Below are 23,006 nucleotides of genomic sequence, written 5' to 3'. Positions count from 1 at the left end.
TGGCTAGCCAGTTTTCCCAGCACCATCTATTAAATAGGAAATCTTTTCCTCATTGCTTGTTTTTGTCAGGTTTGTTGAAGATCGGATGGTGGTAGATGTGTGGTGTTATTTCTGAGGCCTCTGTTCTGGTCAATGGATATTTCATACTGCCCTCTACTGCCCCCACCTTTAGCATGCCAGGGCCCCTCCTAAAATGTGGCATCCAGAATGAAGTGTGCAGTACTCCACTGAGTTCTGTGTAGAGTGAGCCTCCACTCCTCTCTGTCTGAATACCCTTGACTCATGCTAAGCTCAAACACAGGCAATACCCAAACATTTATTCCATATAACCATTTCCATGTACACTTCTCCAAAGATAGCCTTTGCATATATTTCTGTTTATTTAATCTTGTTGGTTTTAGCTTATTTCCCTGCCAAGGCTTCTCAGCTTTCTGCTACCTATGGGTTTACAAAAACAATTTGTCTATCTTCCTTTGACTGTGTATTAAAAACTGTTGAATAAGAGCAGGGTCACACACACAAATCCTCCCCACCTCCAGCAAGTTGTGTTTATATCAATTGTTCCATCACCACTTTGTTGGTGTATCACCTATCTCAACACCATCCAGTCTAGAGTTCTCTGCCTTGTTTCATGCCTTTGTGAAAAAGTTGTGCCCAATGACTCACCAAAATCAACACATACTGTCTTTATCATTCTCTTCATTTGGGCTGCAGTAATCTTGTCAATGATGAGAATGGAACAGTTTGGCATAATCTATTTTTAGTCAATGCATACTTACTCTTGGTGATCATCACTTTCATGTTTTATTTTCACAACTAATATATTTAATTCTTTGGCCTACAGTTTTGGCAGGGATTGTCCACAAGCCTCTGACTCTGTGATATTATTACTAGCTCCTATCTCCTTTTTGAAAATGAGAATATTTGTCTCCTGTCACATGGCATGTTACTCATCAGGATTGCATAGTAACATCTGGATGTTATTTTAACAGCATGGGCCTTTAGATTTGGATTTATTTAAAGCAACTAAGTATTATCTTTCTAGATTTTTATTTTTCTTGGCAGCCATGTCACTCTAATTTATTTAATAGGCTTTTACCATGTACAATATTTTATCCTCTGTGCTGGGGATATAGTTGTGCATATATAATTTACAGTAAATTGGGGAGACAGAAATGCATAGGAAGTTGTAAGCATGTACTATTCCTTATGGGTGTTACAGGAGCCCCCAGGTGGGGCAGGCAAATGTGGGTCTGGTGGTGGCAGCACGTCATTAGATTTTTATTTTAGAAAGATCACGCTGGCCATACTGGAGAATGGGGCTTCTCAAACTGGAATGTGTGGAGGAGTCACCTGAAAATTCAGGTTTAGAGTAAGATTCTTACTCAGTGTATCAGGAAGGGAGCTGAGGTTCTGTTTCTAACAAGTTCCCAGCTAAGACTGATGCTGGAGATCCATGGACTACACATTCAGGAGCAAAACTGCAGAGAGTCAAGTAGAGTGTGTGAAGATTAGAGACAGGGAACTATGTTGGAAGGCGGTTATAGTGACCTAGGAGGAAGATGATGATGGCACGAATAAGGGGAAACCTGTTTCACTCCTTGAAGCCTACACATTAGTCTCTTTTGCTCTTTTGTGAAATACATGTATACTAAATATAAGTATTTTTCTTTGATTTGTGAGCAATTACACAGGTTAACTTAAGGAAAGAGGGAAGGAGAGCTCCATTCCAGTCTTAGTTCTTAATAACCAACCTGGAACTTCAGGGGCTTGCTTTAAGACCTCTGAGGCCTTAGTTATCTCACCTCATCTGTAAAATGGGAGTCTGGTTGTTATGGGTTCAACTGTGGCCCTGCCAAGATTCCTGTGGTGATATTCTAACCCCCATACCTCAGTATATGACTTTATTTGGAAATAGGGTTATTACAGATGTAATGAACTGAGATTAGGTCATATTGGATTAGGGTGGGCCCCTAATGTAATTGACTGATGTCTTTATAAAAAGGGGCAATTTGGACACAGATGCAGATGCAGGGAGAAAGCCATGTAAAGCTTGGAGATATGCTGCCACAAGCCAAGGAACTGCGAGAACAAGGGGAGGCCTAGAACACATAGGTCCTTCCCTGGCACCTTCGTAGGGATCACAGCTCTGTGGACAATTTGACTTCAGACCTCTGGCCTCTAGACCTTGAGACCATGAACTTCTGTTGTTCTAAGCCACCCAGTTTGTGGTACACTATTAAAGCAGCCCTAGCAAGCTAATATAGAGGGCTGCATCTAAAAGGCTACCTTCAAGTCTGTCATACTATCCCATCATCAACACATGTCTTGCAGGAAATCTGAGCTAAATGTGGTTATACAGAAGATTTCTGTTTTTCTATCCATTATTGATCCATGATTTTCTTTTAATTCAAATTTTCATTTTGGAGAAGCCTTTATTTTTTGATGTTTACTTATGCTTCTTAAGTGAATTTTTATTAATGGATTCAACTTATTCAATCCAAAGAAAACAGCATTTTGAGGCCCTGGTTTATGAGTATAAACACTTTTGGGAAGACAGATTTTGCAGCATGAATGACATGATAGTGGTGGCACTTTCCTTACCTGAGCAACAAGAAGCATTTAAGAATTATTCATTTTTAAACATACAAGAATATTTTGGCAATGCACATCAATTATCCTATGTCATCCCAGCAACAGTAACGTGAAGTCTATAGGAAGCAACAAACAAGCAAAATATCCATCTTACTACCTAAAAAAATACCAATTGTTATAGTATAATAGGAGAGATAGAACTGCATATTTTATTTTACAATTAATTTAGCTGATTTAATGTACTCTTTTATTTCTTGGTTCCTGAAGTTTAGAAAACAAAATGGGGAAAGGCACCGTCCTATAAGATAAAGCTAACTTTTCACTATTTTAAAAATTAAATACTACTCCTTGCTTTCTGTTTAAAAACATATTAAGCTCCATACCCTTGGAAAAAGAAAGGAGTTTGGGAGAGAATAAGGCTAAACAAATAACCTAAATAAGGAATGGAATTAGTAATAATATAGTCTTCCAGGTAGGAGATCTGAGCCAGGTGTCCAAACTAATTCTATTTACTTTTCTTACAGTGACAGGGATTTGACATATCTCAAAATAATCGCTTACCATACCACAGTGTCTTAGTTTCCTCATCTACAAAACAGACATAAACTGTGTCCTAGGCATAGAATATAAAAGGGACATCAAACATTTCAGAGAAAGAGGTTTGATTTTTTCTTACATTTTTTATATCTATAGAAAGACTTCTATAATAATAGCAGGATTATTTACTAAGCATGTTATTTATAATAGACACTGGAAAGGTGCTTTGCATACTTTTTCTCATTTAATCCTCACAATAACCCTATTACTAGATAGGTGTTGTTTTATCCCCAATTCATATATGTAGAATCTAAGGCCAAAGATGTTAATTCATTTTCCCAATGTCAAAAGGCAAGAAAGAATCAGACCTAAGATTCAATTTCACACCTCTCAGCACTGTACGGATCCCAAATGTATGAATCACGTGCTGCAAACCTCAGTTCCTGTGCAGTGGCAGACATTACTAACTGATTATAGCAGTCACTTTGGAATCCCTCTAGACCTTACAATACTGATAGTAGGGAAGTAGAACTAATGTGCCTTTCTAAAGCCTTATTAAAGCCTATACTTCATAACAGCAGTCTTGGTGACCTACATTCAGAGATTTTGATTCAGCAGACCTTGAGCTGGTTCCTGAATCTTTATTTTTGAGGTCTCTCCCGGTGATTCTGATGATAGCTAGGTTTAGCAAAAATTTCTTCTTGCACCTATGATCAACAATACCATATCTTTGTATATTTGTTCAGTCTGTGAGTTTCTGAAATAGAAGATAGAGCTAAGGAAATAATCTTAGGAAGGAAAAGTAATTTTTGACTAGCTATTACTTATGGAACGCCTACTATATGAAAGACAGATCTAGTACCTTCCCTCCTTTTTTGAGCCACTGAAACTCTGTAAGAAAGAGCTAGTCATACTGTTCTGTGCTGAAACATCTGGTGAATATTAGAAATACATGAGTGTCATCTCTTAAATGTGACTGTGATGGGTTTGGAATAGAAGAAAGAGATCTTAGCCATGATCTGAGAAGCCCAAGCTTAGAGGAGTATCAAATACAAACAGGAGTAAGTGAAAACCTTACAATTTATGATTCTGTATTAATCCTACTCCTTTAATTCACAACAAATTGACTATTAAACCTCCCCTACTCTCCCAAAAATTAGTACATGTGGTAGATTACAAGCCCGATGAGAAAAGGCAGCAGTGCTCCATTAATATTTATAAATGTCGCAATGCTCATATTTCCCACCTATTTGGAAAATCAGCCCAAGTAATTAAGGAGTATGGGGAATTATAAAGATGAAAAATATCAGGAAAACAGTGCACATGGAAGTTATCAACACGATTTTACCTCTACTGTTGCATCTTAATGACTTCGTTTTCCATGGATGGCATTTTTTAAATTTAAATTTCTGGGTGAAAACAAAACAATAAAACTTCATTATCATCCAAGCAACATAGATATTTTTCAAATATGGACTTACATCTTTGGCTTCTCCACGAGGTATTGAAAGTGTTTACTTCCAATGATTTTCACCATGATCTCAGGCATTGCATCTGATCCACGGGGAGTCTTCCCGGCTGAAGACATGATTCCTTTCAAAATCCCTTCTGATCCCTAGGGGTGAAAATAAGTAAATTGTTCCTCTTGATTTTCCATTAGGGAACTGCATCATCCTTGCCAATAACAATAAGCAATAATAATAGCAGGACGAAGTGTTTCACCTATATTACCTCACTTAACACTCCTAACAAAGGCATGAGAAAGATATTTTTAACTACTATTATCATTTTTGTTTTACTGTTGAGGAAACAAGCAAAATGTAGCTATATGGCTTACTCACATCACATCACATCACCAGTAATTAGCCGACTTGGGAATCTCACCTAAGAGGTCTGCACAGCAGATCTACTGAGTCATTAGGTGACTCTACCTTCCTGTACTACAAGACATAGGATGGAATTCCAGTGAGGTCAGAGCGGAAACAAGGGCATTAGTGGGACATGTGAAGAATCCATATTCAGTTCTGATGTTTAGTTTCCCCATTTATGAGATCAGGGTAATTCTAGGTCTGTTCTCGGGGACTTCAGGGTGAATCCAAGGAGATAATGCATCTGAAGGGAGACGGTACACAAGACAGACAGACTTTTGTTGTGATCACTGATCTCTTTCTACAACAATACAATGAATCTGAAATTGAACTCCTGCACAAGGTGTTTAAACAGAGTGATGCCAAGGGAGAATCAGAAGTTCAGTAAATCTGGCCACAGCTGAACTCTCCCTTTTAGAACCACCCAGAGACTGAAAGGCCTTTAGAAATCATTCTACTCCAAAGGCTCCTTCACAGATTGGAAAACTAAGGCCCAGAGAGGGTGTGTTATTTGACAAGGGTCACAGAGGAATGAAGGACGGGACTGTTTCCAGTACTTGGGTCTGATGTCTAGGCCAGGGTTCTTCCCAAAAGTCCAATACTAAAGACCTGCTGTGCTAGGGCAGCCCCTCATCCCGGGGACCTGCAGCCTCTTTGCACCTGTCTGGAATCTTCCAGACCCGGAATTCGTGATCCTCAAATCCCTTCCCTGCCCAGCAGCTGCGTGTCGGCCCTGATTGCCCGGAGAGAACAGAGTCGGGGGGCTTACCGCTAGGGCAGCGTCCCCACCCTGGCAGCTCAGAGGTGCGCGGTCCGTGCTTCTCCCCAGGAAGCTGACACTCTCAGACCCGGGGACGGGACCGGGCGTGGGGACCGAGCCCAGGAATCCGGCCAATCACAAGGCCCGCGTCGCGGGCGGCGCCTGTTCCGCCCTGGTCGCTAAGGACGCTGAAGGCTGTTTCTGGGCGGGGACCAGGTTTTTCTCCACTGCCTAGGCAATGGACCCAGGCTCTGGCTGCCGACGGGAGAAGAGCCTAGGTGTTTTTGATCTGTGCCTTCTCTGTTCCTCAGAGATATGCGGGCGTCCTTCTAGAAGCCCATCTCGCTCACCTGTGTGGTCACCCTTGTCCCGCCCTTCCTCCGAAGGCTTCATTTCCCTTTGTGAGTTTGCACATAGTTGAGATTCCAACACAGTAGGTTCAAATCCAGACGTCTCCACTGTATGGCTTGAGTAAATCCCTTCTTTTCCCTGAGATTGTTTCCTCATCTGTAAAACGGGGCAAAATAATAACACTGTCCTAACTGCGATTTGGTGACTAAATTAAATAAGAATATCGGCCGGGCTCAGTGGTTCACCCCTGTAATCCCAGCACTTTGTTAGGCCGAGGTGGGCCGATCACGAGGTCAGGAGATTGAGACCATCCTGGCTAACATGGTGAAACCCCGTCTCTACTAAAAATACAAAAAATTAGCCGGGCGTGGTGGTGCGCGCCTGTAATCCCAGCTACTCAGGAGGCTGAGGCAGGAGAATTGCTTGAACTTGGGAGGTGGACCTTGCAGTGAGCCAGGATGGTACTACTGCACTCCAGCCTGGGCAACAGAGCGAGACTCCATATCAAACAAACAAAGAAACAAAAAAACCAGAATATCATAGATTGATAATAATAACATTGAGTACTGTCTCTATGCCAGATCCCTATGACAAGCTGGATAACTCTCACCTCACAAGTTAATAGTTATAAACAAAATAGTTTTACTTTATTTTAAAGAGAAAAGAAACAAGTTGGGGTATTGATAAACTACTCCAAATCCTGCAAAAGCAAGTACAGAGCTAAGATTAGAATATAGATCTGCATATCCTACATTTCCAGACAGTTGTTATTATGCTAAAAGAAACTTCAGCTGATGCAGGCAAAGACACTTTAGATTGATTCCCAAACGGTATTGTTATTTGCATCAACATAGGCAGCAGCAGCTCCAGCATCTGTTCCCCTGCCTCCTAACCTCTAGCTGTACTGTGCTTTACAGGTGAATGTATCACCCACTGGCACAGGCAGCCAGAGGTTGACAGCACACTCAGCTCCCCTCCAGGGGCTCACTCTCTAGTGGGTGAGACACACAGCCACATTCTATGATATAGAAAGTGTTAAGGGAGCAGAGAAGCGGGGACAGTTCCCTTCTCACTCCTCTCTCCTAGCCTTCACGTTGCTTCCAGATCAGTCTTCCCAAGGCCCAACTCTGACAAGCCCCCTCCTCTACTCAAATGTCTGAAAGATGTCATCAGCCACAGCAGGTGTCTGTGGTTTCAAGACCTTCCACTATCTGACTTCAAGCTAGATCTCTAGCTTGATCTCCCACTACTTCTCCTAGGCTTGTTATGCTGCATCCAACCCAGTCTACTCACTGGCCTGAATCTCCCTTTCATATCTCTGCCTCGGTGCCTTTGTTCACTTTGTTTCCTCTGCCTATAATGCCCTTCCATTTCTCATTGTGTCAGCCTGCCTATCCATTCTTTAAGTTGGATCTCAAATGATACGTGAACTTGGGAATCAGACACCTTGAGTTCAAATCCTTGCCCTGCTAGTTCAGTGTAATCTTGGACAAATCACTTAACATCTTTGTGCTTTAGTTTCCTCTTCTATACAATGAGGATGACTTTTTGTGAAGTTTAAGCGAGTTATATAAGAAAGGAACTTAGAACAATGCCTGACACATAATGAACAATATAAATGTTTGCTCTTATTTTGGAAGAAGCCAAACTGGATTCCAGAGCTGAAAGTGGCTTCTTCATCTTATCTATAACTTGTGGTTTCTCTCTTAGGAAATATGTGTGTCTTTGTCTGAGAGTGTGGTATTTATTTGCTTTGGTTGTCCGGGCTTCTCGTGCTATGCTGTAGAGGGCTGAATAATGCCCCTCCCTCAAGATGTCCACCTTTTAATCCCCAGAACTTGTGAATATTACCTTCCATGGCAAAAAGAACTTTACAGATGTGATTAGGTGAAGGAACTTGAGAGGAGAAGATTATCTAAATTTTTCAGATGAGCCCTAAATGTAATCACAAGTGTCTTTATAGGAGGGAGGTGAGAGAGATTTGATGACAGAAGAGGAAGTAAATGTGACAATGGAGGCAAGAGGGTACAGGGATTTGGGGAAGGGATCATGAGCCAATGAATGCAGATGGCCTCTGGAAGCTAGAAAAGGCAAGGAAACTGATTCTACTCAAGACCCCCAGAAGGAATCTATTCTGCTGACCCCTTGACTTTAGCCCAGTGAGACTGATTTTGGATTTCTAACCTTCAAAAATGTAAGACAATATATTTGTGTGTGGTAATTTATTATATTATCCATGGGAAAATTTAACATCATGCTATTGAAGGACTCTTCTTTTCTTTTTCTTCTCTGTGTTTGTTAAATATCCAGAACAGTGTCTAGATTATAGTGTGTTCTACAGAATTTTTTGACCAAGTGAATGAAGGAGAATAGAACCAAAATTAAGTATTAAAATTTCTCTCTAAAAAACACTCTAATGAAAATGGTACAGGTGGGAGTTTTGTCTACCTAACACGCTTGCCTATTCTTTCTTTCTGTGAAATGAATGCTTTCTTTGGGAATCTCTTTTCCTATTTCAAGGAGTCCTTGTGGGCATTTTCAATCAAAGTGCTGCTTGATTATACTCTATGGCTTAAGAAGGCCAGAGTTCTTATCAATGACTAATGCACCTGACCCTTGAACAACACAGAGGTTAGGGGTGATGACTCCTCATGCAGCTGAAAATTTGCGTGTAACTTTAGACTCCCCCAAAACTTAACTGCTTATAGTCTGCTGTTGACTGGAATCCTTACTGATAACATCATAAATTAACACATATTTTGTATGTTATATGTATTATATAATGTATTCTTATAATAAAGTAAGCTAGAGAAAAGAAAATCTTATTAAGAAAATCATAAGGAAGAGAAAATGTATTTACTAAGTGAAAGTTATCATCATAAAGGTCTTTATGCTCAACATCTTCACATGGAGTATGCTGAAGAGGAGGAGGAAGAGGAGGTATTGATCTTGCTGTCTTGGAGGTCGTAGAGCTGGAAGAAAATCTGCCTATAAGTGCACCTGCACAGTTCAAACATGGGTTGTTCAAGGATCATTTGTACACACATATAGGAGGAAAAAAGTTTATATCTGTTAAGATTACTAGACTGTGAGGATAAGGTGTTGATATCTGTATCAACACATACTGCAATTTTTCAGAGAGGAGGAAGAAGTCAGCCAACAGAGAAAAGCAGAGCTGAAAATGGAGCCAGCGTGGGGAAGGAGAGGAAAGCAAAAAGCCTGGATCCAGCTATGCCTGAAATTAGAGATTCCAGAACTCTCAAACACACAAGTAATAAACATCCCTTTTGTTTATAATATTTTGAGATGACTGTCATTAATCTTTACCCAAAGAGACCTAACATAGAGACTCTTAAACTTCAGGTTATTAAATTTTATCTATAGGATACAGTTAATTGATTGGATGGCATTTTGAGTTTTCCTATAAATTCTGTGATAAAGCTTGAAGGAGCAAATTGGTTTCGATCAAATTAATTATTCTACTAAAGACTATCCTTTGACCTTATCTTGACTCCGTAGGTTTTACAAATGCCAACTTGAAACATAGTGGCTTTGGTGAGAGGCTTTCTATTGGGCAGCTCTTCTACCAGTTTGATGGTATTCAGGTGAAATCTGATCTATTTTTCAGACCCGAGGGAACTTCTGCTGAGTGACCTTGAACAAGTAATTTAACTCTTTTATCTGTAAGGTGGAGAAAATAATAATTACCCTCTAAGGTTGTTATCAGGATTAGAGATAATGTACCTGGAGGCCCCTGACATGCAACAGGCTTATAATAAATTATATTCTTGTTTATAACAATAGCAGCTAATATTTAGTGAATATTTAGTATGTGCCAGACACTGAGTTAAGAGCTTTTCATTCAACATTCCATTTCATCTTCATAACAACCTTATGAAAAAAGACTGTTAATATTCTCATATCAGAGATTAGGAACCTGAGGCTTAGAGAAGATAAAGAACTTGCTGAAGGGAATGTAGCTAGGAAAAGTCTGAAGCACGATAAAATATCCAGGTGTGCCTGACTCTGAAAGTAGCCTCTATAGCCCCTCCAGCCCCTCCTCCTTACTTCCTCTGTGGATGTTAGTTAGCCATTGTTACTACAAATATGTATTAATGATAATATTTTTATTGCTGCTGTTTTAAGGCTCTTCATTCCTTACAGAATGCAGATTCTGTGACAGAATTCCTAAGGAGTGGTCTTTTCTTAGCTGCTATTTTCTACTTTACACTCTGCTTTATGAAATGACACAACCACAAAACATCTCTCCAGTGGTTTATATTAAACAAGGCAAAACAAAAAGCTGTGCAATAAATGTCTCCATAAGATTAAATACTGTGGTTAAAACTGCCTTCCTTGAATTCAACAGCTTTAGATTACGAGTCACCAGAGAAAGATTCCACAGAAACATCTCCATCCGAGTCAGCGCTCTCTCCTTTCTTCCCAAAGAAAGACGAATAGCTGTAATAAGGGGACCAAAGAATGCCCCCTCCTAAAACTTCAGGATTTTACATTTACCATCAAACAGAGTAAGGAAGAGGAAAAAAAATGGTCTCCAATGTTTTGTTTTTGCCCTTGTAAGTCAAAGTAGAATGAGTTTATAAACAGGAAGCAAAAAAGAACTGCTCTTTTGAACAGTCTAATCATAGATCTATAAAAATGAGGCATTTTGCAGTGAAGTCTCTTGTCCAAATAGAGGAGAGGCAAATACTGATGTTAAACTGAGATGTATTACAAAGATATGGGGGTGTTACATTTGTTTTTTCTCCAAGAGACATGCAGGACCCAAGCTACTAATCTTTATGACTAATGGGGGACTTCAGGTAAAAAGACAAGCAAAGGCAGGCCGACTTTAAATAGAATGCAAATATGGTCAAGTTTCTTTTCTCCTTAAAATGCTCTCTTGGCTCTGGAAAAACAAGACTGTGTAGCATACTGATTAGATGGGCCAACTTTGGGCCCTGTGGTAGTTTTCTAGGGCTGCTATAACGAAGTACCACAAAGTGAGATTGAAGAGCAGAAATGCATTGTCTCACAGTTATTGGAGGCTAGAAGTCTGAGGTCAAGGTATTGGCAGGGTTGGTTCTTTCAGATGATGGTGAAGGAGGATCTGTTCCATGCCTCTCTCCTAGTTTCTGGGGGTTTGCAGGAAGTCTGTGATGTTGCTTGGCTCGTAGATCTCCGTCTTTATGTTCACACGGTGTTCTCCCTGTGTGTGTGTGTCTGTGTCCAAATTTCCCCTTGTGTATAACGACACAAGTAATATTGTGCTAATTACCTCTGCAACCACCCTACATATATATAAGGTCACATTTGAGATCTGATGGTCAGAGCTAGGACTCCGACAAATAAATTGGGAGGCAGGGACACCATTCAACCCTTAACAGGGTTCAATACCTGGTTTCCATTTAATATGATGTTATTTCAGGCAACTACCTTGCCTTTCTGTGACTTTATTTCTTCATGAATAATACCAGTATGTATAATAATGTGAGGATAAAATGAGTTTACATGTTTAGAATAGCGTTTGGTACTGCAAGAGTTTACTGCTATTAGTGTTCTTTCCTTATACATATTTTATGGGGTAAAGGTAATATTTCAATACTTGTGTACAATGTATAATGATTAAATCAGGGTAATTATCATATCCATCGGCTCAAATACTTATTATTTCTTTGTGTTGAAAACATCCCAAAACTTCTCTTCTAGCTGTTTGAAAATACATATCAATTATTATTAACCTTAGTCACCTTACAGTGCTGAAGAACACTAGAGTTCACGTTCTTCATTATGGCCTCTTTGGTTTGGCTTTGCTCACCTCCCCAAATTCATGTTCCATGTTTTCTCCCAACCCAATGAACTTCAGCTGCAGTTAACTGGTGTTCTGCAACCTTCCCTGGAGTTTTATCCCCATGTGCCTCTGCTGAGTGTTTTCATCACTGTTCTGCCTGAAAGGTCTTTTGTGTGACTCGGTTTCTGACTTTTAAGATCATGTCCGTGTTACTGACCCTGCAAAGGCATTTATCCTCAAAGCCCCCAGTCAGATGGTTCACTCTTTTCAGTAAACCAGCAGTTTTATTGAATCTACTATTTCAATAGTAATTATGACTTTAGAATCTTTCTCACCTGCTCAATTGTTGGTGATAAATAAATACTATGTCTTACTCTCCACATAGCCCATTCTGAGCACAGTGATAGTACATAGTATGTGATCACAAATGTATATTACATACACGAGAGAAAATAAACATGATAGATGACTTTTAATAGTATAATGTGATTTTGATAAGCATATTATCACAGCAGCTACTATTTAAGGTTTACTATGTACTAGTCATTGGATGAGACACTTTATATGTGGCACTTCATTTAATTTCAGTAATGATCCTATAAGGGATGTAGGGTATTATTTTCTCTGTTCTACTGATGAGGAATCTGATCTCAGAGTGTTGGATTGTCCAGGACCTTGGTTGTACATAGCTGAAACTCCACTAGAGCCGACTGTAGCAAAAAAGGAATTTCTCATGAAACTGAGTACAGAAATGAACCCAGGCCTCTGAAACAGTCAGGGACTATGGCAAGGAATTTTTTTAGGACTCTTGTCTCTGCTACTCTATGTATCAGCTTCATTTATTCTTCTCTGTAGCACACATTAGCGTTTTCTCATCCCCCAGGCCACATCCTGGGGGATAAAACACGCTCATAAATAATCACCAGAAAGAAAGTCACTAATCATAATTCACAAGTTTCATTTCTACCCAAGGAGCTGGCGAAATCTGGAATTTCTTAGTTCCATTTGCTACAGGAGAAATTATGGTCAGCCCAGCTTGGTCAGGAAATATCTGAACCAATGAATTGTATTGGGGGATGGAGCTGGTAGGTGGTAGAATCATGTACAAAATTGTTAGTAGGAGCTATTGGAAGAGTTAGTACCCAGACAGTTATAAGGTACAGGAACCCAATAGAGGTTAACCTGATAGGAGGTTGAATAACTTGCCAAGATCTTACTGCAAATAAATGGTAGTGCAATGATTCAAATTCACATTTGCCTGACTCTAAAGTGTCTCCTTGGAGCATTATGTTTTAAAATTCTGTAGTATAATAATAGTGGCCTGGAAAATGTGGTTGTAATAAAGTTCAAGAGAATGACCACAGAGCAGAAGTTCTAAACCACATAAAGACCATCTGGCCACCTCTGCCATTAGCTTACCCTGCTCTAGATTATTAAGAACTTTACCTGCCTTTAAGTTTTAACATCTGTGAATAGAACTACAGTGCTATATACTGAATGTGTTCCCCCAAATTTATATGTTGAAATCCTAACCCCCAAGGTGATGGTATTAGGAGATGGGACCTTTGGGAGGAGGTTAGTTCATGAGGGCAGGGCCCTCATGAATGGGTTTAGAGTCCTTATAAAAGACACTTCAGAGTGCTCTCTTGCCTGTTCCACCATGGGAAAATACAACAAGAAGACTGTCTATGAACCAGGAAACAGGCCTTCTTCAGACACTGAATCTGCTGCACTTTGATCTTGGACTTCCCGGTCTCCAGAACCATGAGAAATAAATTTCCGTTGTTTATAACCCACCCAGTATATGGTATATTTATTATAGTAGTCTTAGCAGATTAAGACAGAGAATCTCAAGGTTGAAATACACCTCACAAGTTATCGGGTCTGGCCATTCTTCCACCCAGCCAGGTGGAGCATTAATATTCCTTGTAACATTCTATCCCAGTGATGCTGAAGGCCTGTGGCTGTATGGTAGAAGAATTAAGAATGCTGATTCTGAGGCTAGAAGATTTGGATTCAAATCTTGGCTCTGCTAATTATTACCTTGATGTCCTTGGGCAGTGAGCTTAGCATTTATGCTTTAGTACCTTAATTTATAAACCAAGTATAATAACAGCAATATCATTCTTTTTTAAAGCAATATTTATAGAGCACTTATCATGTACAGGCCTTCTTCTAAGTGTTTTTTATTTATCAACACATTTATTATCATAATAGGTAGGGAGTATTATTTTTAATTAAGGAAACTGAGTCAGAGACAAGTCAAGTGCCTTGTCCAAGATTTCAGGTAGCGATGGGGCTGCAATTAAAACATATGCAGTCTGGCTACAGACCTTATGCATTATCCACCACGTGATACCATCTCCCTGCTGCTCTTGGAAATAGCAAGTGATGTAACATACATAAAGCAGTTAGCACAGGTCCTGGTACACTCTACATTCCCAATAACTGTTAGTGCTGCTGATACTCTTCTTTCAGTTCCAATTTTCTAACCACCAGCCCCTAAGCCTAAGGGCCATAAAATCCCCATTTCCTAAATGCTTGTGGGACAAGAAGAAAGCCTGCTCTGTTTCCTGATACTGCTTCATGGCCTAGAAGACGGGCCTTGTGTATATGCAGGACTTTTCAATGCCTAATATCCCCACCCACTAATAAACACGGCCCGGTTAGGATAATGCTCTCCCTTTTTTAAAAGGGGAAGAAAAAATGATTGAGTAAAGGAATGCTTCTTGACTCCTTTAGACACCCCCAAGTGGCCCAAATTGATTTTATGATAAAACTTACTAAATTCATAATACTGGTACCTCTACATCTATCAAATATTTATTGAATGTAATTTTAAGGCACCATGGTGAGTTGTTGAGGATACAATGATGAATCAGATTCAAATGCCCCTCTAAAGATTACCAGCCGGAGGGATAAAACATGCTCATAAATAATCATTAGATACAATATAAAGTAAGGAAGAGTAACAAAAAATAAATATGAAAATTCAAAGGAAAGAGAAATTACTTCATAATTGTAGGATTAGGAAAGACTTCTTTGTAGAGTTAACAGATGAGTTGAATCTTTAAAAGACAGGTAGTAATTGACATATGAGAAGGGAAGATAATACACTAAGCAGGGGAATAACATTAAGTGGAGACATAGAAAAGCAAGAAATGGGATGTGGCCAAGGAATCACATCTAGGTTCATTTGGAGAATTCAGAAGACAAAATTGCTAAAGTAGGTTTGGGCCAGATTGTAGAGTTTGAGTATCAGATGACAATGCATATGTTACTTTTGACTACAACAGAGAGATGTATGTGTTAACTTACGATATGAATGAAATAACCTCACCCATAGTGTTAATCAGGAGAGGCCAAGTTACACTGTGTTAACAGACAACACCTACAGCTCCGTGGCTTAAGAAACCAAAAATGCAATTTTCATTCACACAAATTCTGCTGTGGATTTGGGCAATTCTCCAGGGTGATTATCCTCCATGTGTTGGCTCAACAATCTGGTCTCTGTGCACCCTACAGCACCTCCCTCTCAACACATGCTACCATGATGCCTGTGGCAAGACAAGAAAGTGCTGGAAGGTTACCCACCTGGAATGAAACGCTTTGCCTTAGGAGAGACACACACATTGTTGCTGCATGCAGTCCATTGGCCTGAATCAATGACAGCCCTATACCTTAAAAAGGGCACAGTCTCCCTGTGCCTGAAAAGAGAGAAGTGGATAATAATGAGCCCTAGTAATGTTAACCACACCCACACTTGCAGAAAATTCACTATGATTCAGAACAAGTTTATATTTACAAACAAAATACAGATATGCGTGATTGCTGATATATTATTAACAGAAATTTTCCCATCTGTTGCATTTACCACTTTCAAATAAAGAAAATGTTGTTTACAGTTGATCCACCCACAATACATGTGGAAGAAAGATACCTACTTATTTCCGTAATCTGCCTGTTATTATCTCTAGAATAGCATAAATTGGTGTATGTCAAGTGTGACGTAGGCTTTGTTGACATGCAGCTGACATGACATTTGGCTTCAGCTGCACACTGCAGTCCAACCATGACAGTTTACCCTCCTTGTCAGAATGTGATGAGAGAGGAACACATGCTTACAGAATGAAGCACAACTACATAATGGGTATACATACAGTCTTCCATATATGATACATTGTTCCATGGTCTCAAAATAGCTGAGTTTTACATAGGGTGGAATGTAGAGCCCATAGAATTTAATCAAAAGTGCCTGAACTTTGGAGTCAGCAATGAGTTAGGCTCCTAAAGCTACGGACTAATTGCCTGTGACATTGAGCCTCAGTTTCTGCATTTTTAAAATGACATTGATAGCAGAGTTGTTGCAACATGTATTAATGATAATAGCTAAAGTTAATTGGGAGTCTGTTGTCTGCCAAGCACCCATCCACTTTCTTTCCTCCCTCCCTCCCTTCCTTCCTTCCTTCCTCCCTCCCTCTGTCAGTGGATCTGTCCTCTATTTATCTAATCTATGTAAATCATCAACAGGTTTAAGAAAGTGTAGTTAATTCAATTCATATGTAGTAGGAGGGGGCATTCCAGTTTGATCCTAAACTAGGATTTACATGTATCTGATAAATTGAACTGGTAAGTAAAGCCTTAGGGAGCGGATTTATATGAGGGATTTTTTTTTTCCGGCGGTGGAAAAGGGTTGTTGAAGGAGAAAAATAATGTGGTTTTATGTGATATCTAGGACAGAGTCTGAAAAAGGTTGGACATTAGAGTGTTTATCTGAAATTTAGGTATCCTGCTCATGTACCCCAGTCTATTCTATACACAGCTAGAAGTGGATGATAAAGGAGTGATGTGGGGAGACTCTGAGACACGAGAACACAAGCAGCACTTGTTTGGTGAACAGGTGACAGAGTTACATAAAAGGGAAAAGCAAAGATGTCTCCCATTCTTTGGCATAAAGCCCAGTGTGGCCTCAACACTGTGAGAATCATAAGGAGTGCAGGTCTGTTGTAGTCTCTTGAGGGTTTGATGCTTTGAGCACTTTGGACCATAGCAACCTTGGCAGGTAATTATAATAACATCCTACTGGAGAACACCCTCAAAGTGCTATTCTCAAGTGGCTTCCATGAGATTCTCAAGGGAGAAAAAAAATTCAACCAAAGTACAGTGTTGGTGTGTTGATGAGAATGCATGGAATATCCACTGGTATGCTTTGAAATTTATGGGTGACTATGTTGTTAATATCAGATCCATCGATTTTCACTCAGGGCCTGATATGGAGCTCAGAAAATGTTATATTAAAGAACGAAATAGAATGAATAATTGCCCCAATCCTCAAGTTACAGTGGTGCTTCTTGGTGGAGGTAGTACTGGCATTCCAGGTGGGACATGCTTCATTTTGCAGGACTGTCAAGAACATTGCAGGACATTTGGCAACCCCAGCCCTTGGAAATGAATGCCAAGAGTGCACTCCGTTCATTCATTGTGGCTATCAAAACACATCTCCTTATTTCAAATGCTCCTTGTCGGGATGCTACTGTGTTGAGATGAAAACTTACTAATCTGATGGGACTAAACATTTCTGTGCTGCCTTGGAACCAGTATTTCTATAGGAAGCCATAAAGCCTCAGTAGAATGGGATCTTTCTCCCACTTTATATGCTGAGCACAATGAGGCTGTGGTTTTCTCTTTTTGCCTTTGCTTACTGCTCTTAAAATCTCATAAAAAGAAGTTCCATTTCCTAAATGCCCATCAACCAATGGGTGGATAAATAAATTGTGATATATATATATATATCTACCAGATATATATATACCTGGATGGAGTTGAAGACCAGTATTCTAAGTGAAGTAACTGAGGAATGGAAAAATCTTACATCATATGTTCTCACTTGTAAGTGGGAGCTAAGTTATGAGGACTCAAAGGCATAAGAATGATATAATAAACTTGGGGACTTGGGGGGAAGGGTGGGAGGGGGTGAGGGATGAAAGATTACACATTGGGTACAGTGTACACTGCTCAGATGATGGATGCACCAAAATCTCAGAAATCACCACTAAAGAACTTATCCATGTGACCAAAAACTACCTGTTCCCCAAAAACTATTGAATTAAAAATAAATAAATAACAAAAATTTTAAAAATAATAAGAAAAAGAAGTTCCACTGGACATCCCAGTGTGCTTGTCCAGGGCAATGATTCTCTGCAAAGATCAACTCAGTGTTTTCCTGAGGAACCCATATTTACTCCTTGACACCACTGATTTCTTGGTCCCTGTTGTCAGAAGACTAGAAGCTTCATTCCATTGGATTCCAACTAGTAGAGACTTTGAAACATGGAGTCAAATTGGGGCCAAAATGTCATCTTTATTTATAGCCCAGTAGATATTAAAGATCAGGGCCATTTGGCAAAAATAGATTTGGGATCTTTTCTACTTCCTCCAGGTTAGGATTAGGTCCTGCCTGTGGGTCTAGCTGATTCTGTACTCAGCAGATGCTGAGTACGTGTACTTAGCCGGGGGCTTGTTGGGTCACAGGCTAAGTCATCAGCAGAAAATAATGGGGAAAGAGAGGCTGTTTCCCTTTAATGTTGGGCCATTCTCCTTGTGAAAACAGGTCCGAATCTACATCAGTTTTCAGGATTAGCATTAAGTGCACCTCCCCCTGGGGCAACCTGAGTAAGGGGTAGAAAGGAGTGGAAATTATTTTCTTCATGATCTGAGGTGTGATGGTTAATATTGAGTGTCAACTCAATTGGATTGGGGATGCAGAGTATTGTTCTCCAGTGTGTCTGTGAGGGTGTTGCCAAAAGAGATTAACATTTGAGTTAGCGGACTGTGAGAGCCAGACCCACCCTCAATCTGGGTGGGCACCATCTAATTAGCTGCCAGTGCAGCTAGAATAAAAGCAGGCAGAAGAACATGGAAAGACTAGACTGGCTGAGGCTTCCGGCCTTCATCTTTCTTCCATGCTGAATGCTTCCTGCCCTCTAACATCAGACTCCAAGTTCTTCAGCTTTTGGACTCTTGGACTTACACCAGTGGTTTGCCAGGGGCTCTCAGGCCTTCGGCCACAGACTGAAGGCTGCACTGTCAGCTTCCCTGAGGTGTTGGGACTCACACTGGCTTCCTTGCACCTCAACTTGAAGATGGCCTATTGTGGGACTTCACCTTGTGATTATGTGAGTCAATACTCCTTAATAAACTCCCTTTCATATATACATCTATCCTATTAGTCCTGTCCCTATAGAGAACACTGACTAATAAATACGTGAGGTATAAGTATGGATTATGAAGAAGAAAGATGACTCCCTTTAATACATATGTATTACTTCATTATACCATTACACTTTGTTATTTTCCAATTTTGTCATATAAAGCAGGGTCATAAATCTTAGAGAAGTATTTTGCCTAGGCCACCCGGCTAATAAGTGACAGAGCCTGGATTTGAACCTAAGTTTGTCTCACTCTCAAAGCTGTGTGTGTGTATATATAGCATATATGCCTGTGTATGTACATATATACTTACATATATAAATATATATCCATATATGTAAATATACATATTTACATATATAAATATACATGTCTATGTAGGTATATATAGTTACACAGATGGAGCTTTTAGTTTTCAATCATCTTGAGACCTCTTAGGATTGGAGATTCAGGCAATTTCATGCCACATACTCTTTAACAAGACACCAGTTGCTTGCTTCAAAGTCTATACATTATGTATTATTTGATATCTTTGCTTCAGATGGCATATTAGTTTGCTAGGGCTGCCATAATGATGTACCACAGACTGGGTGGCTTAAACAACAGACATTTATTTTCTCACAGTTCTGGAGGCCAGAGCCCAAGATCAAGGTGTTGGCAGGTTTGGTTTCTTCTGAGGTCCCTCTCCTTGGCTTGCAGATGGCTGCCTTCTTGCTGTATCCTCATATAGTCTTTCTTCTGTGTGCCTGCATCTCTGTAGTCTATGTGTACAAATTTCCTCTTTTTATAAGGACACCAGTCAGATTGGATTACAGCCCATTCTAACGGCTTCATGTTAACTTAATTACCTCTCTTAAGACCATATCTCCAAATATAGTCATATTTTGGGGTACTTGGAGATTAGGGCTTCAACATACAAATTTTTGGACGTCATAATCCAGCTTATAACAAATGGGATAATATTAAAACATCAGAAATACCACCTAGGGAGTGGATGGGGAAGAAGAGCTGAAAAAAAACCCCCTTATAGTGTTTCACCAAATCTCTGTTGTAGAAAAGAAAAGTAGAATGAATTAGTCAAGATCACACAGGTATAATAGCCCATTGATACTATAGGCCATCATCCATACTAGGGTCTTCTAGATTTTGGCTGGATTAATGTGTGTGGGATGTGTGTGTGTACTGGGGGAGGTATTTAGATGATTTAGATAGAGAAAATAGAATGGGGTGTGTGTGTGTGTGTGTATGCGCGTGTGGGTGTGTGTACACTGGGGGAGATATTTAGATGATTTAGAAGGAGAAAATAGAATGAATCAGGCAGGAGAGGAAGATGCCTTTCTGGATCATTTATTTGTATCTTATACTTAAAAATAAAAATACTCTTCTTCCTTTTGCTTCTCGAAACTCCAAGCAACAAAACTGCCAATTTTAATCTAGACCACTCGGTGGCAGTAAAACAGAAACGTCTGCAAAGAAAGCAGAAATCCCTTCAGAATTATAATAAGTTTTATAGACCAAGACAACTGCAGTTGTAAAACACGGTGTATCAATTGGCATATTTGCTGATCAAATCTTTACAAGGTTCGAATAGGCTCATAAATACTGGTTTCTCTAGTTTGGCCTACTCATGCTCCATGCTTCTGTTTAGCATGAATTGGATGCTGGATATCTTGGAGGGATGGAAATCCAGCAAATGGTTGAAATATCAAAGCAATATGCCACTGCCAATTTGTTTTCCTGTGATTGAGGGAAAATATACGTACATGCTTCGATTAGAAGTACTACCCAAACAAGCAGAATCTGCTGCATTCAAAGCTGAGCTCATTTCCCATGCACAGCATAGCCCAGGCTGGAGTTAACCAACAGCTAAATCATTTTGCTACTTGATTTTTATAAGTGAGTTCCTACTCACTTACTATTCCCACAAGAGTCTTATTATGCAGGGATATTTTCATTTTTGTAAGTGGTTATTGGCTGATGATAAAATCAGGCTTCATGATAAATACATAAAATTGTAGGGCAGGAGGTGACATCCAAACACACCTCTCATCAAAATGTTGGTCTCATGTGGTCGGTTGAAAAGAAGGCTGAAATGGTTTATGACTGTCAACATTGAACAATGGGGAAACTGAGGTCTAGGTCTTCAGTGACTTGCCCAAGGACATCTGACTAGTAAGTGGCCTAGCTGGACTGTGAAACCCTGTTGTCCACAAAGTGTTGGATGGACTATGGAAGTGGTTACCTTTAGAGACTCATGAGAATGTTTGGCTACCAAAGCATGTTTAGCAGCTAAACTCCTCTCTGCTTTGTTTTTGTAGATAGGCACACTGATCGTTTTGGAAACAAGGATGGAAGTCCTTGGAAAGATCGGCATTAATCATGTGGTAGCTGCTTATATTATTAGACAAGGATCTTATCTCTTGTCAATTAAGAGATTCATTCATGCTTTTCCCCCCAAGATTTCTATAGACTCTTTCTTTCTTAGCAAATGTCTTTCATCTTCTTCCTCAAAGCTGGTTCATTGATGCTCTTTGCTCAACCTAGAATTCTCTACCTTTTTGTTTTCACCTAGCTAAATTCTGTTGAGACTGAGTTTGACAGCACTTTTATATATTCCTCAAACACTCTTTCTAAGTACTTTCCCCAGGGAAGAACAGTCCTTTTTTATTATTGGTTGAATGTCTTTTCTATACAAGGCAGACACCGTATGTTTTGTTAGTAGCATGTGCATGAAAGTGCTTGGCACATAGGAGATCCTTAGATAATTATTGTATGAAAGAAGAGAGTGATCCTACCCTTTGCTTTTATACAATGTTACTTTTTTTGAAGAGTAATTATTTATTCAGGAATTCTAAATGATATAAAACATTTAATGTATACTATGCATGATGTATCATATTCCTTTATAATCATTTAAAATAACTGATTTTATTTTTAAGAAATACCTCTGTAATTATAAATGTATATATCATCTGTATATCTTTCAAGCCTACGTAAACTTTATTGCTTATTTTGTTCTACTAATAACTCTTAATCCTCTGCTATATGCCCAACACTATATTAGGTGTTTTTACAGATTGGTGTTAATCTTCAAATCTAAGCAATTCAAATGTAACTAGAGCTCAGAAAATTAAATAACTTGTCATGCAGTCAAAATGTAGAAAATCTAGATTCACATCCAGACCTTCTTCCTCAGAAGTTCATGTATTTCCACTCTCTAGAAGTGAATGAGTCTCAGAGAGTGGCTTTGACATGCCTAAAGTAAGGCCATGGCAGAGCTGAGTGGTAGAATCTGGGATTTCTGGCTTTTACCTAGATGAGAATTCTCTTTTCTGCATCATACCTTCTTCTCTGTATGATGAGAAAAGAAGGTAAGAACTCATTTTCATGCAGCTGGAATAATTTGGCAGATTTCAAGATTTCATGAGGCCCAGACTTTCCACTGGTTCTGTTTACGTTGAGAGATGCATTCATTTGGCAACTGCCTGGGATCCATGTGAACAGCTGCTAACTTGTGGTGTCATATCAGCTCATAGATCTCTTGGTCCTCCTGACTTGAGCCACTGCAGAAATTCAAGAATGGGAATTACAGATTTTGTAATCCATTTCTTTTGTACATAAAAATGCATTTTCCTGCTCTTCCATCCCTTAGTGATTCTCTTCCAAAGCCATTTTGCTGTGCATTTGTCAAGGAAATTTGCCATGTTTCAATTTGAAGACAACTCGAGTAAGAGAAAGCTCAACCACAGAATGTATTGAAAAAATATACTAGAAACAGTTTAAAAATGGGAATGGCTGTATTTGCTCTGTAATAAGCGAGCATTTTAAAAATCAATAATAAGAAGAACAACTAATGGCAATAATGTCTTTCCTGACTCATAGGGATATTTAAGAG

The 23,006-nt window shown here is 39.5% G+C and overlaps 1 protein-coding gene and 1 long non-coding RNA gene across 3 annotated transcripts in view; one reads left to right on the top strand and one right to left on the bottom strand.

Annotated features, from left to right (window-relative positions):
- Positions 1-9,376, top strand: part of LOC129526644 (uncharacterized) — a 66,093-nt gene extending 56,717 nt beyond the window's left edge. The window contains exon 3 of the long non-coding RNA XR_008671359.2: positions 9,250-9,376. This is a non-coding gene — a long non-coding RNA (uncharacterized lncRNA). The remainder of the gene's footprint in view (positions 1-9,249) is intronic.
- The window catches only part of C1H1orf87 (chromosome 1 C1orf87 homolog), a 140,911-nt gene that overhangs the window by 76,258 nt on the left and 41,647 nt on the right, over positions 1-23,006 (bottom strand). The window contains exons 2-3 of one of the 2 annotated variants that reach the window (XM_063698199.1): positions 6,111-6,267; positions 4,614-4,747 (exon numbers count right to left, since the gene is read on the bottom strand). In XM_063698199.1, the coding sequence (XP_063554269.1) occupies positions 4,614-4,720 (107 nt within the window). In that variant the 5' untranslated portion in view covers positions 4,721-4,747; positions 6,111-6,267. Of the gene's footprint in view, positions 1-4,613; positions 4,748-5,769; positions 6,078-6,110; positions 6,268-23,006 lie in introns of those variants that run through there. The other variant, XM_004025885.5, reaches the window with a different exon arrangement.

The sequence above is a fragment of the Gorilla gorilla genome, chromosome 1, assembly GCF_029281585.2.
Source record: "Gorilla gorilla gorilla isolate KB3781 chromosome 1, NHGRI_mGorGor1-v2.1_pri, whole genome shotgun sequence".
NCBI classification, from domain to species: Eukaryota; Metazoa; Chordata; class Mammalia; order Primates; family Hominidae; genus Gorilla; species Gorilla gorilla.
The sequence above is the reverse complement of the archived record's forward strand: the minus strand, read 5'-3'. Positions and strand labels throughout refer to the sequence as shown.